At 34.9% G+C, this 15377-nt stretch overlaps 1 protein-coding gene across 1 annotated transcript in view; it reads left to right on the top strand.

The window, feature by feature from the left end:
- robo3 (roundabout, axon guidance receptor, homolog 3 (Drosophila)) overlaps positions 1-15377 on the top strand; it is a 138906-nt gene that overhangs the window by 85546 nt on the left and 37983 nt on the right. The window contains exons 9-11 of the mRNA XM_056466568.1: positions 4296-4501; positions 12469-12550; positions 14694-14862. Of these exons, the coding sequence (XP_056322543.1) occupies positions 4296-4501; positions 12469-12550; positions 14694-14862 (457 nt within the window). The remainder of the gene's footprint in view (positions 1-4295; positions 4502-12468; positions 12551-14693; positions 14863-15377) is intronic.

Below are 15377 nucleotides of genomic sequence, written 5' to 3'. Positions count from 1 at the left end.
ATAGTAACATGTGTTAGCTACCTCTTCATCAATATTTTTGAGCATATTTGTGTGTTGGTTGATCCCTATCGGCTTACTCAAGATTACACAGTGGAATAAAGGCTCCGATAACTGTCACTGCATTACTATGGTTACTACTAATGTTTGAGGGAAGCACGTTTATATCGAGCTGTGATCAAAACTGACTGGAACTACCTTTGTATTAAACGATTTGAATGCACTGCACTGTTTCAGCCAATTAGAATCAAGAATTTCAATAGAACATGGAATAAACTTACTTCATAATTACCCAGGGTGGGTTAAAGGACACAGATAAACAATAAATTGCCACAGTCGTTTGTTTACTGTGTTCATGTTTTATTATGTTCAAGTGCTTCTATTATCTTTTTACTCATTTCTATAACTTCATCTAAATAATATGATTATGTGTACTCACAACACCTTATTTTTATTTATGTTTTAATATATGAAAGAAAATAATTCTCTATGGGTACAAATTAATTATTGTAATTGATGTCATTAGAAACCAGAGCGTCCATATCACCCATCGCTTTATGAAAGGACATACACTGCATATATGTGGCACAGGGTTTTCTCTCTCTCTGCAACTTTCTGCTATGAATTTCACATCATGTAGGAACACAATCAAGGTTTGTTTGAGCGATGCAGCCCTCATCTATTTTTCTGACCTTATGGTCTTTTGCTTTCCTTACCGCAGTGGAGGGAAAATGTCAGAGCGGTACACTGTCTTTCCCAGGTTCATGTTTTGTTCAAATGAGAATGCTAAAGTAACCCAATTGTCAATTATTTATCTATGGACATTTCTCCTCGCTTAGGTCAATAGACAGTGGGTTTTTCAGTGCTAGTCAAACAAATAATAAATTATTCATGGAAACACGGCCGTGTTAAGCCATCACATTGGTTTATAGAAGGAGATGCAGCTGAACGAGATGAAATGGAAGAGCAAATTGTAGAAGAATGCAGGCCGGCGTAATTATTGTAGAGTGCTGTGTTGAAATACATTATCATGCATTGCACATGCTTTACTGCCGTGCACTTTTCTGCTGGTAAATGTAAATAAAATGCAGTAAAATGTCACATTTCCATTCAGTAGATTCATTCAGTGACATGAGGATGCGACAAAATAGGTCTCAGAAATATTATTGCAGTTCAATGAGAAAAAAAATTATATATTATTATATATTATATATATTATATATATATTATTTATATATATATATTATATATATATATATATATATATATATATATATAGATAGATATATATATATATATATATATATATATATATATATATATATATAGATATATATATATATATATATATATATATATATATATATATATATATATATATATATATATATATTATATTATATATATATATATATATATATATTATATATATATATATATATAGATAGATATATATATAAATATATAAATATATTTATTTATTTATTTATTTTTATTTTTTTTATTTATTTATTTATTTATATATATATATATATATAGATATATATATATATATATATATATATATATATATATATATATATATATATATATATTATATATATATATATATGATTTATTTCTTTTTAAATATTTCCCAAATTATGTTTACAGAGCAATAATGTTTGTCATTATGTCTGATAATATTTTTTCTTCTGGAAAATGTTTTGTTTGTTTTAATTTCGGCTAGAATAAAAGGAGTTTTAAATTTTTTTTTATTATTTTAAGGACAAAATAATATCATCTTTAAGCTATATATTTTTCGATAGTCTACAGAACAAACCACCATTATACCGTAACTTGCCTAATTACCCTAACCTGCCTAGTTAACCTAATTACCTAGTTAAGCCTTTAAATGTCACTTTAAAGCTGTATAGAAGTGTCTTGAAAAATATCTAGTCAAATATTATTTACTGTCATCATGACAAAGATAAAATAAATCAGTTATTAGAAATGAGTTATTAAAACTATTATGTGTAGAAATGTGTTGAAAAAATCTTTCTCTTCCGTTAAACAGAAATTGGGAAAATAAAATAAACAGGGGGGCAAATAATTCTTCAACTGTATATGTAATTATTCATTTAAAAATAAATATTTCAGTATTTTTGTGGAAACAAATTTATTTATTTAGGACTTTCTATTTTTTCCCAGAATACTTTAGTGCGTTAGTGCATCGACACATAACACTGAAATGTTCACGGCAACCCGAGTTTGATTCTCCACTCATAACACTGAATTGCTTATGGTGACCCGAGTTTGAGTCCCTGCTCGAGGTCTTTTATCGATCCTTCCCCTATTTCTGTTCCCCACACTTTCCTTTTTTAAAGCCCAATCCCAATTCTATTTTTGTACCTGTACCCTTTCCCCTTGGGGTAGGGGAAGGGTTACAAAATTTACCCCTAAGAAATAGGGCACCACTACAACACCTGCACACATCATCATATGTCATCGCGATGTCTTGCTTTATGTGAGATCAGAAGATCGCGACTGCTGTAATTATTCCAGTTGTGTTATTTTTTGGTATTTATCTTCAGGAAATCACAGAAGGCAAAAATATCATGTTATCATAACAATATAATGTGGCAATAAGATCATAACTGTACTGTGCATTTATACTGTGGCCATATTCATCTATTAACACACGAAAACAACGTTAACATTACACCAGGCACTGTAAAAAGGTCATTCCCAGCCACTAGACTTTTCTGACAGTGTATTCAAGTGTCATCGAGTGACAGAATGTTGTGGGACTACTATACAGGAGTTATTATGGATTATAGATAGCAAATTTTTGCGTTTTTTTTTAAGCATGACGATCATGATTAAAATATGATCGCTTTTATGAATCTGTTAAAACATTTGATTGTTTGTGGTAATTCATAATAATGACAAAAATACTAATTTGTGCATGTCCTTAAGTCCGTGTGCAGCCATGCTAATGTTGTAGATGGTGTTTTCTGGGAAATTTTCTTACCCCTCGGTGTGGTCCTAAAAAATATCAGTTTCAAGGGCTATGTAGCCCTTCCCCTTAGCCCTACGCCTTCAAGCTAAAAAGATTGGGATAAGGAGAAGGGCTAAGGGGTAGAATTGGGATTGGGCCTAAATCTCCACTGAAAATAATTAAATAAAATTATTTCTCCAAAAAAATAATTATAATTAAAATAATAAATCGCCACAAAAATAATTATTACACAATTTAAATAAAATAGATAAATACATAAATGACTTTACTGTCACTTTTGATCAATGTAATGCATCCTTGCTAAATTAAATTATGTATAAAATATTTTACATTAATAAAAAAAGACTAGCTTGCTTATAGTTTTTCTAAAATCTATATTTCTTGTATAATAAGTGCATCATACATATTTTAAATTTTCCAAAGTTGTCTTTATTGCCATTAAGCAAAAATCTCCCACATCCAGCTTTTGAATGGAGCATAGCAAAAGTCTAAACACCACCAAAGCTACTTATGACTTCATTAAAAAAAACACTGCACAGTCATCTCAGGCAATTTAGTGTATTTAATACCACACCGCTTCATAACAGATTCATCTTTTCCAGTTATTGACCCATAAATGTTGTAGCGCGATCTTAAATGCACAGAATAATTGTATTCTAACAGCGCAGAGCCCGCTAAAACGTGTTGCAATGCATTTGGCTCATTTCCACTGTGCAATATCATTACACATGCTTTTCAGAAAGAGTTTACAGCAGCACTACGACTAAATCAAATAACACCCGGAGGCTTGTGTCATTGATCTAATTAAAATCAGATGAATTACTGATCCATTTTTTTTCCGGTGGGGTGTAATTTGGAAAGAGTGCCAAACAAATGGCCAGTGAAGCTAGTTGTGTGATCTAGTCCAGTGTTTCCCAATCCTGTTCCTGATGTCACACCAACAGCACACATTTTCAACTCTTCGTAATCAAACACACCTGAATCAACTCATCAGAACATCAGAAGAGACAGGAACGGGGTTGGGGAACACTGATCTAGTCTACTAAATGAATTCAGCTAAGGGAAATATGTTTTTATATTATTATTAATTGTGTTTATTCACGTTATACCACATCAAGATATTGTATTTTACCATCACATTTCTCTCAGAATATCAGTTAGCATAACAACTCACAACAAGAGTGTGATTTTCAACCATCTCTTAAGTATCATTGCGTCAAGATGGTTGATATGTTGATTACAGTACATGCAAATTTGGCTCTTGTGTCCCACGCCTCTCTCATTCTCTTCACCCCAGCTCCATCCGACCGGATCCCTCCCATCATCCGCCAAGGCCCGGCCAACCAGACGCTAGCTCCGGGCACCACGGCCCAATTGCAGTGCCACGTGATGGGCAACCCTCTTCCGAGCATCCAATGGGAGCGCGACGGACAACGAATCCTGGGCATCGATGAGCGCATTAGCCTAATGGAAAATGGCACTTTACAAATCACAGCCCTGCAGGTACTTCAGTCAAGATAGTATTTAAGTAGTGCACATGAGAGTCTGTTTTACAGCTTTTACTCTCCCAAATGCTAATGCTGGAGGGTATTAACATATGGTTATTTCAAATCAAGCCCTCTTCAGTGTCACAGTGGCTCTCTTAACTGACAGACGCCATATGCTATGGTGGGATGTTCTCTATGAATGGATTTCCAGACACACCAGTGTGACGTTTAGACACTGTAAAATGTCATTACTGCTATCCGATCAATGGCGAGGGCATAAAACGCGCAATCGAGTTTACAGCAAACAGGCAGGCTTAATTAGCGGATCGATTTTAATACTTGCTCCGTGGACGGTTTCGGGGTGACCCGGCCGCTCATGCAAGAGTTGCGCACAGCGATAAAACCCGGTAATTATGATAGTAATGGGAGAATATGTGATGTCGTTAGTGTTAGCGCATGCTGGACTAATGAAATCCATTCCTCAAGACCTCAAGGGTGTGTGTGTGTGCGCGCGATTACAGGTTTCACCTGAGGTCGTGGCACCGCGGTGAACAGACCTGATGTGTTAATTGATTGTGCCCAGGAATGATTAACAATCGCTCATGCCTTAATTAAAAGCTCATTCTAGGGAGGCTAGCAATCTTAATTTGCTACTCTCAGCGCCCATGCACTCTTCTCTATAATGTTTAAAACAAGTAGTTAACCCAAAAATGTTCAATTAAGTCCCGACTTATTCACCCTGGTGTTGTTCTAATGCCAAATGCAGTTTTTTGGATTCAAAACGAGAAATTAAAAATCGAGTTTTTACAATAGCAGAATAGAAAGTCCCCCTTATATCAAGGTTTTTTTTAGGTGTTAGTATTTATATTTAAATATTTTGGGCTTAAAGTTAACTGTAAACATCCTTGCACTCTTCTCTCTAATGTTTGAAATGAGTGCTTCACCCCAAAAATGAAAAATTAAGTTCTGATTTACTCAACCTGGTGTTGTTCTAATGCCATATGCACATTTTTAATGTAAACTGAGAAATTAAAAAGCGAGTTCTTTTGAATGAATGATCCTATTAATCTTGATTCATGAAATGTCTTATGTTCCACAGATAATTTTTATTTCAAAAGACAAAATGAATTGTGTGGGTCAAAAGTGATCGATTTTTCTTTTATGCCAGAAATCATTAGGATATTACATAAAGATCATGTTCCATGAAGGTATTTAGCAAATTTCCTACTGAAGAAATATCAAAACTTTTATTTAAATAAACACTTTCACATCAGCTTCCAGATTTTTAAATAGTTGTATCTTGACCAAATACAATCCTATCGTAACAAACCATGCATCAAAAGAAAACTTATTTATCCAGTTTTTCAAGGATGTATAAGGCTAGTAAACAATGATTTTTTGATGAACTAACCTTTAAAACGTGTCTATAAAATCCACTAAAAGGCTTCACTGTCATCTAGTGCCAAAGAAAATGTGTGAATTTAAGTTGCAGCCTTGTTTTTATCAGTGAGGATTTATGCTTTTGTGTTGCGTTTTTGTTTATTTGGCGTGTTAAACCTTGCATGCTTTGTTCAGATGGACATCTTTGGCTCTGTCCGCTCTGGTCTGGTGCCTCCGTTGGCCCTCTTTAGTCCACGATTACCCCGGCATGATGGGAGAGCATGAGGGGGCATGGAGACTGGGGTTTGCACAGATGGTAGCGTGTGAGCGTGTGTGAGAAGGAGAGAGAAAGAGCGAGCACTGTGAAAAGGTGCCATTATACCGGGAGAATGGCCAGAAACTGCCTGCTCTCCGCTGTGCCAAGGGAACGAGGCAGAGAGAAATGTGGAATAGAATGAGTGTGTTTGTGGTAGTCGTAGGGAAACTAATAGCCTGGAATGGTTAATCCCAAAATTTGGTCTTTGTTTATTCACTCCCACATCACTCCAAACCTGCTTCACTTTAAACTAAAGGGGAAAATGTTGTGGGCTGCTATATTTAGTGAAAGTGAATGAGGATGGGCTGTCGAGCTTCAGAATAACAAACGCACTATTAAACACTTCTTAAGACCTTATAATGGATACAGTCATGGGATTTATTTAAGGAACAGACTAGTGTTATTTTAGTGTTGTTTATGCACTAATATAGTTTGAATACAATTTTAAATTAGCTTATTAGCTAAGCTGTTGATTTAGTTTCCATATCAAAAAATGTTGAATGCTTTGAATTGTGAACTGATTTAAAGGACAAGTGAATCAGTGTTCAAACAAATCAATTTTATTTTATATTCTTCCTCTGCTATGCTGCTTTGACAGCATCTACATTGTAAAAGAGTCAAGGTTTGGGTTGGGGAAGGATAAGGACTCAATCACAGGGACAAAAACAAGGGTTAATTAATAAAAATAAAACAAACAGATAACAAAAACTACCCAGAGGGGGAAAAACATAACTGACTCAAAACTTGACTGGGCTGGCAGGGAAGAGCAGAATAGGACAGGACAGGACAAGATGATGAACTGGCACAGCAGACAAGAGGGAGCTCTAAGGAGAAATAATTGGAAACAACCTGGTGAAAGTGTTAAACTAATAATAGAATAATAAGGTTTGGTGGGACTAGACAATAGATGGGAGAGCACATGACACAAAGAAATAACACAAGCCATGTGCTCACAAGAAAACAGGACTCGAACACACAGCAAATGAGAGAACCATGTTCACATGAAACAAAACACTACAGCATGTGGCCACAATGTAAACATGAAACCACATGCTCACAACACCAAAACAAACAGAACGCAAGACACAAGCACATGATAAATGAAAACACTTACAATGCACTCACACATGCGACATGCATGTACTGATTCCAGCATTAACTGAAACCAAAACCAACTAGACAGGAGCGCTGAGAATGAAAACACCACACCAAGACACGAGTGCGCATCCTGGGCACGGCCCGAATGTGGCCAAGACAGCGCTAATACAATGACTAAGACAGACAATGACAAGAAATATGAGTGCTCAACCCGAGAAACAACATTCTAGACAACACAGAACTAGTGTCCGGACTCTGCCACCAAATCAAGAATTAACAAGACCGAAGTGGCAGATTTCTGACAAAAAGCACTTTAGGAAAAAGGAAGAAGGCTTGACATATGAATAATTTTGTGGACTGGCAACAGAACTGATTCATTTAGAAGATCTGACTCAAAAGAGTCAATTTTGATTCTGTTGTAAATGCAAATGACCTGGTGAACTAAAAACGTTAATAAGTAATTATTTTAATTTATTCATTATTATGAACATTTTGGTAGAACTTCAGGAAAAAGTCCTACTTTTATTAAATATTTGCACCACTTTTGGCATTTAATGCTCTTGAAACTCTAAAGACTTGTTTTCCATTCATTGCAATTCAATTCAATTCCATTCAATCTTCTTTTGTTCTCTACAGAAGACAGAATTACTCTGATGTCATAAAGGTTTGAAATATCAGGTTTCCTTATCACAAAAATGTTGAAAGCCATGAATTGTAAACTGATTTAAAGGACAATTGAATCATTTTTCAAACAAATCAGTTTTATTGTCGATTTGACAGCATCTACATTATAAAACACTTTAGGAAAAAAAAAAGACTTGACAAGTGAATCATTTTGTGGACTGGCAACCGAACTGATTCATTTAGAAGATCTGACTCAAAAGAGTTAAATTTTTTTGACTTAAACTTTATTGTGTTTTTAGTAAACATGGTTATCAGCAATGGTAATAGCAGAATTCCTCAGCATTGACTTGGTTCAATGTGTAAAGCATGGTTGATAACAATATTAAAATATAAACAATATAAAATTACAAATTATATATATGTACACACAAACAAACACACGTATATGAATATATGGATATACAGAAACCTGTAAATAAGTATAAAAGGGAAAAAAGAAACTAGGGGTAAAAGGGATAAATGAAAAAAAACTACATACATAATGCCAGAGAAGTACATAAATGAAAAAAAAGTGCCTAATAAAATTATTGTAAAACAGATCAAACAGAAAGTGTTGTCACCTGTATCTCAAGATATCTTAATCATTTCTCCTACGTCATTAAATTAAATCACTTAAGTTTTAATAATGGAGATCAAATTGTCATGTATTTGGTTCCAATAAAGAATTGTTGAAATCTTTGCTCTGTTAATTAAGGCAATGGACTGCTCCAGTTGAACAATGTCTATAAAATGTATAACCATTGCTGAACTGACAGGAGATTAGAAGAGAACCAGGAACTGATGATTGTTTTCTTTGCTGCTGTTAATCCTGAGAAAAAAGTTCATTTTTAAAAGAGTCAATTTTGAGTCAGAATGACTTTGTTGTCAAATTAAAAAAAAGACTTGACAAGTGAATCATTTTGTGGACTGGCAACCGAACTGATTCATTTAGAAGATCTGACTCAAAAGATCTGACTCAAAAAAAAACCCAGTGAATATTAATGAGAAATCATTTTCGTTTGTTCATCATTATAAGACTTTGACAGAACTTTAGTAGAAAAAGTCCTACTTTTTAAAAATATTTGCACAACTTTTGGCATTTAATTGGTCTTCTTGAAACTTTAAAGACTCGTTTTGCATTCATTGTAGTTGCATAGAAAAAAGCAATCAGCATTCTTCAAAATATCTTCTTTTGTTCTCTACAGAAGACAAAATTATTCTTTAAATGTTAAGGTTTATAATGACATCAGAGTAAATATCTGATGCACAAGTTTCATTCTGTCTTAAATAAATAGAAGGTTGAATGCATTTTCCAAACATTTACCTCCCTATTTCTTTTACCGCTCATACATTTTTAAGTGCGTGTTTAGCACTGAGCCCAGTGCTGCCATCCGTGATTAATCAGTGAATGCCCGCCTGTTTACCTCTCCGAGCTCCACCAGTTCTCCACCAATGACCAGCCGACACCGACAGAGCTCCAACCAATGAGCTCATCCGCTCAAAAGAGGAAGAGGTCACAGAGAAAAGTGTTTCTACACCTTCTGTTTGCTCTCCTCCACCTCCCAGGAGAGATTCATAAGTGACCAAAATAACACACACTCAACAACACACTCCTGTTTTGCCTGAGGACACATAAAGCTACGCAGGTTGAGTTTCAAACAATCTACTAATGCTGCTGTTTACATCAGCCGCTAGCACATGCATTATGCCGGTCTCCACTTGAAAATGAGGTTGGAGACAAAAAAGACACAAGCAAGCAGACAGTAATTTGAGGTCATGGTGGCGTGTGTGTGTGTGTGAATCAGCAATGAGTCAAATCCTCAGACGTGTCATTGGTGCCCCTGAGCTGTCAGCACTATTAGATCGCTGTCACAGAAAGAGAGAAGGAGAAAAGCTTTACTACATCTCTCACTGTCGTAAGCAATTTCTGCCTGACTTCTCCCCTCGGCCCCTGTGGTAAAAATTTAATGCCCCTCGCCCTCCCCACCGCTCGCCAATTTGTCTTTGAAATTTCCCTTTTTCTTTTTCCGCGCATTCAGTTCGCCCGCGCTAACTCGCATGTTAGACACAAATATCTTAAACTGAGCTGACAGATGAAAATTTCTGCCGGCTTCCTACAACGGAAAGGTTTTAAGATTCACAGAGACACTGCATGAAAACAATCTCCAACTCTGATGGATTCATCTGATTAAACTGTTCAGCATGGTTTGCTTTTTAAATTGTTTTACGGATTAGAGTGTTGCATGTTGATTTCTATCTGGGGTTATTTGCATATACTGATGTTCAAAAAGTTTTGATTTCATTTTTTAAAGAAATCGATTCGCTCTTTTTTTATATGCACAGTGGGGGGAAATTGTAAAACCATGATATGTAGTGTTGTTGTAATATATTTTTTATATATATTGGATATATATATATTGGATATATATATATATATATATATATATATATATATATATATATATATATATATATATATATATATATATATATATATATATATATATTTGAATATTACAAATGACTTTATATTTAGTAGTTAGGGATTAATTGAAATAGTGATATATATCTGGTTAAAGTGTTTTTTCATCAGTCCAATGTGTTAGATTAAAGAAATTGATTCTCTCTCTTCCCTTTTTTTTTTTTTTTTTGAAATAATGCTTTCGATTGATCAAATATTGAGCATATATACTCACCGGCCAATTTATTAGGTACATCTTACTACTACCGGGTTGGACCCCCTTATGCCTTCAGATCTGCCTTAATACTTTGTGGCGTAGATTAAACAAGGTACTGCAAATATTCCTGATATTTTGGTCCATATTGACATGATAGCATCACACAGTTGCTGCAGATTTGTCAGCTGCACATCCATGATGTGAATCTCCCATTCCTCCACATTCCAAAGGTGCTCTATTGGATTGAGACATGGTGACTGTGGAGGCCATTTGAGTACAGTGAACTCATTGTCATGTTCAAGAAACCAGTTTGAGATGATTCACACTTTATGACATGGTGTTATCCTGCTGGAAGTGGCCATCAGAAGATGGGTACACTGTGGTCATAAAGGGATGGACATGGTCGGCAACAATACTCAGGTAGGCTGTGGCATTGACACAATGCTCAATTGGCATTAATGGGCCTAAAGTGTGCCAAGAAATATCCCTCACACCATTACACCACCACCACCAGCCTGAATCGTTGAGACAACGTAGGATGGATCCATGCTTTCATGTTGTTGATGGCAAATTCTGACCCTACCATCCGAATGTCGCAGCAAAAATCGAGACTCATCAGACCAGGCAACATTTTTCCAATCTTCTATTGTCCGATTTTGGTGCAAATTGTAGCCTCAGTTTCCTGTTCTTAGCTGATTGGAGTGGCACCCAGTGTGGTCTTCTGCTGCTGTAGCCCATCCACCTCAATGTTGGACGTGTTGTGCATTCAGAGTTGCTCTTCTGCATACCTCAGTTGTAACGAGTGGTTATTTGAGTTACTGTTGCCTTTTTATCAGCTCGAATCAGTCTGGCCATTTTCCTCTGACCTCTGCATTCAACAAGGCATTTGCGCCCACAGAACTGCTGCTCACTGAATATTTTTTCTTTTTTGGACCATTCTCTTTAAGCCCTAGAGATGGTTGTGCGTGAAAATCCCTGTAGATCAGCAGTTTCTGAAACACTCAGACCAGCCCGTCTGGCACCAACAACCATGCCACATTTAAAGTCACTTAAATCACCTTTCCTCCCCATTTTGATGCTCGGATATAAACCGCAGCAGATCGTCTTGACCATGTCTACATGCCTAAATGCATTGAGTTGCTGCTATATGATGATGGCTTATTAGAAATTTGCGTTAACGAGCACTTGGACAGGTGTACCTAATAGTGGCCAAGTGGCCGGTGAGTGTATATGCACAGCTGTGGAAATTGTAAAAAAAATATATATGTATGGACATGTCTATGGAAAATTTGCTGTATTTATTGTTGTTGATTACAAAAAAGGTTAAAACATGGTGTAATTTTTGTTATTTTATGCAAAAAAAAAGCTTTAAATCACAAAATTTAATATTTTAAATGTGAAAGAAAGGTCATGAGTAGTTTAAAGAATAAACAAAAAAGACATTTAATATAAATCAGAAAAACTACGAATTTTCAAGATGCCTCTTAATTTATTATTGTAGCATTTTTATATCCCCCTTTATACGATACAGATAAAATATTGTGTTTTTCTGCCCATTATTGAACTTATTATCTTGCTTTTGCACTGTTTACACGTCTAAGAAAAAAAGAGCCAACATATGCAGCTCATTAGGTTTCACAACAGCACATTATTGTCTACCTGTCGCTAACTTCAAATAGCAATAGGAAAAAAATAACACTTGATGCAGTATTGCAGTGAAATAATAGGCAATTTTGTGGAATTTGTGCTCATTTGTCAAGATTTCCACGCTGCTCCAAGCGGCCTGAGCCAATGCATTGTGCTTGAGTTTATCCATACAAATGCTGACCCTGAGCCTGCTGTTGCTAGGAGACGGACTCCGGGGCCTACACCTGTGTTGCCTCCAGTCTGAGTGGAGAGACGAGCTGGAGTGGTGTGCTCACAGTAAAAGGTAAAAGAAAACACACACGCACTCACAAATACACACACGTAAGCACTTCATCGCCACCTTTATGAGTCTTATCTTTGACAAACTGCATCATATCATCTTCAAGCTGCAATCATCGCTGGAGGAAGCCGCTTCCATTGTAAATGTACTCTGCTGATATATCTCTCCATTTAACAGATGTCAGCATATGGAGTAGTGCTGATTTTTCTGCTTGAATATTGATTTCTGTTATTGTGTACTATAAATCCAGACAAATGCGAAAACACAGAGTGATTTCTGCAAACAGGATCATCGCTCATATGGAATATGGCATGGTCGATATGTAGCGACGTGCTCAGTATAAGTACAGTAAGCTTGCACTGTGTTCGATATTGCAGGATATACTGTGTTATAGGTGCAAACTGTGTTGAAAGTTACTTCATGACTAATAAAAAGAGGAAGGTCTGTAAAGTATGGATGTGAGTATTTGGAATGGAATTGTCATAATTATAAATAATGCTATTAGGATCGTGCACTATTTTGGGCATGCTATACAGGAAGTAGCCAGGGTTTTTATAGTTACTTGAATTGAAAATAAATCAGTGACTTTTTATTTTATTTAGTTGCCAGATAGTTTTAATTTTGTTTAACTTGCATTAAAATATCTAAAACTAAAATAAAAGTAAATGCTGTACAGATTATACACAGGTTAACAGTTTATATATATGGAAAAATCCACAGTAAGTGACAGTGAGTTCAAAATGACCAATACTGCCATGTGTGGCACCGCCGCGGGACAACAGGATTAGGCCAATGTGTTTAGGTGTAACAGTAGTTTGAGAAAATGCCGCCAGGGGACACAAAGGAACAGGATACAAAAATATACAGTAGCTGTAAATTCCATGCTACTTGTAAGTGAAGAGAAAATAACAAAACAAAGCATAATAGTTCCTTCATAAATCATTAAAAACTTGTTAACAAGCGTCATTATCATTGTAAACTTGTTAAGTGCAATAAGAATTCATTTTGGAAATGAAAACAAAAGGAGTAAAAGACAGCGGAAATGAAAGTACAAACATAAAACAATATATGGCAACACTTTATTTTAATGGTCGATTTGAGTATTAGTAGACTGTCTGCTTAATATCTGTTGATACAGACATTCAACAGATATTTAACTGACTTTGCAAGTACATGTCAACTTACACTAACCCCAACCCTAACCCCAACCTAACAGTCTAATTATAATCTAATGAGAATTAGTTGCAATGTAACTTCAATTCAACAAGTGGACCATCAAAATAAAGTGTGACCAAATAAATCAATTAAAAAAGCTTTAGAGAGATGTACAGTGTTTGCTATTTTCAAGTGATAGGACTAAGACAACCAATAATTTTGATTTACATTTTAAAATACATTATATATAGTGTACAGCACTTGAAAAAATCCAATTTTCACTTGATTTATGGTTTATATTTAAGTGTTTAAATTAAACATTACTTTTGTTTATTTCTTTAAGCTGCTTAAGACATTTCATCTATTTTTTTTTATAAAAATGTACTTTAGTGCCTTTTTTGCATAATATAGAAAAAGTGATATGTTTTAGAAATATTTATATTTTTCTAGACAACAAAATACCAATTAATTTACTTCAGAAGAGTTAAGAATTTAATATTTAATGACAACAATTAAAAACATCTGTTATTCGGACAAACATGGTTTATTTAAAAAAAAAAAAAAGGCAGTAAATGACAATATTTTATTTGATATTTAAATTATTAAATTAATATTACCATTTTGCCCAAGCCCATAGGTAATACATTTAGTAAATCAACAGAATCTGAGAAAAATATATTATATTACATTATATTATATTATATTATATTATATTATATTATATTATATTATATTATATTATATTAAATTATATTATATTATATTATATTATATTATATTATATTACATTATATTACATTATATTATATTATATTATATTATATTATATTATATTATATTATATTATATTATATTATATTGTATTGTAACGTAAGATAACATAACATAACATAAAATAACATAAAATAACATAACATAACATAACATAACATACAAGCAAAATTGTTAAAGCTAAAAATGTAAATAATAAATCCTGTTGTTCTCTTCACAGAGAGTGGCGGTCTATCAGCATCTCCAGTATCAGAGCCCTATCAGCTGCCCGGTCCTCCTCAGAAACCCGTCGTAACTGATGTAACCCGTAACAGCGTCACCCTCACCTGGCAACCCAATGCACACGAAGGCGGCGCGGCCGTCACCTCTTACATCATCGAGGCCTTCAGGTCAGTAAACTACACTGCAAACATCTCCGTTCTGCTCCATTCCTGTTTGTTTCCCTCCCGCTCCTAGATAACATTGTCTTTCGCCTGAGGCTACAGCTAGAGTCCATTCTTCATTTTTTATTAATCCAGTGTCACTGTCTTAGCGTGGCTGCTCGGCCGTGACAGACGGGGGTAATATTTGGCCCGTCCCTGACCTCGTCCTGCTTCCTCTATTGCTCCTCATAGTCATGCGAGGGCAAATATATCCTTACATCAAGCCCCATACAAGAATCACTCCCTCAGGCGCCAAGCTACTGCCAGAGATCCAAATTAATAGCAAGTGTATTGGTGTTCTGCAATTGAATTACAGACATAGGCTGGAGAACTCTGTCTTATTTGGAAGGGATGTATTTTTCATGAATTACTGAATTAATCTACACTCTAGGTTTTCTTGGTAAATTTGCTTTACGTGACTATTTTACACAGTATAATTGACTGGCTTTGCAACTGTGCGTACTTATAAATGTTCTATGTTT

This window comes from Danio aesculapii, chromosome 10, assembly GCF_903798145.1.
Source record: "Danio aesculapii chromosome 10, fDanAes4.1, whole genome shotgun sequence".
NCBI lineage: Eukaryota > Metazoa > Chordata > Actinopteri > Cypriniformes > Danionidae > Danio > Danio aesculapii.
This window is presented reverse-complemented; position numbering and strand designations above follow the sequence as displayed.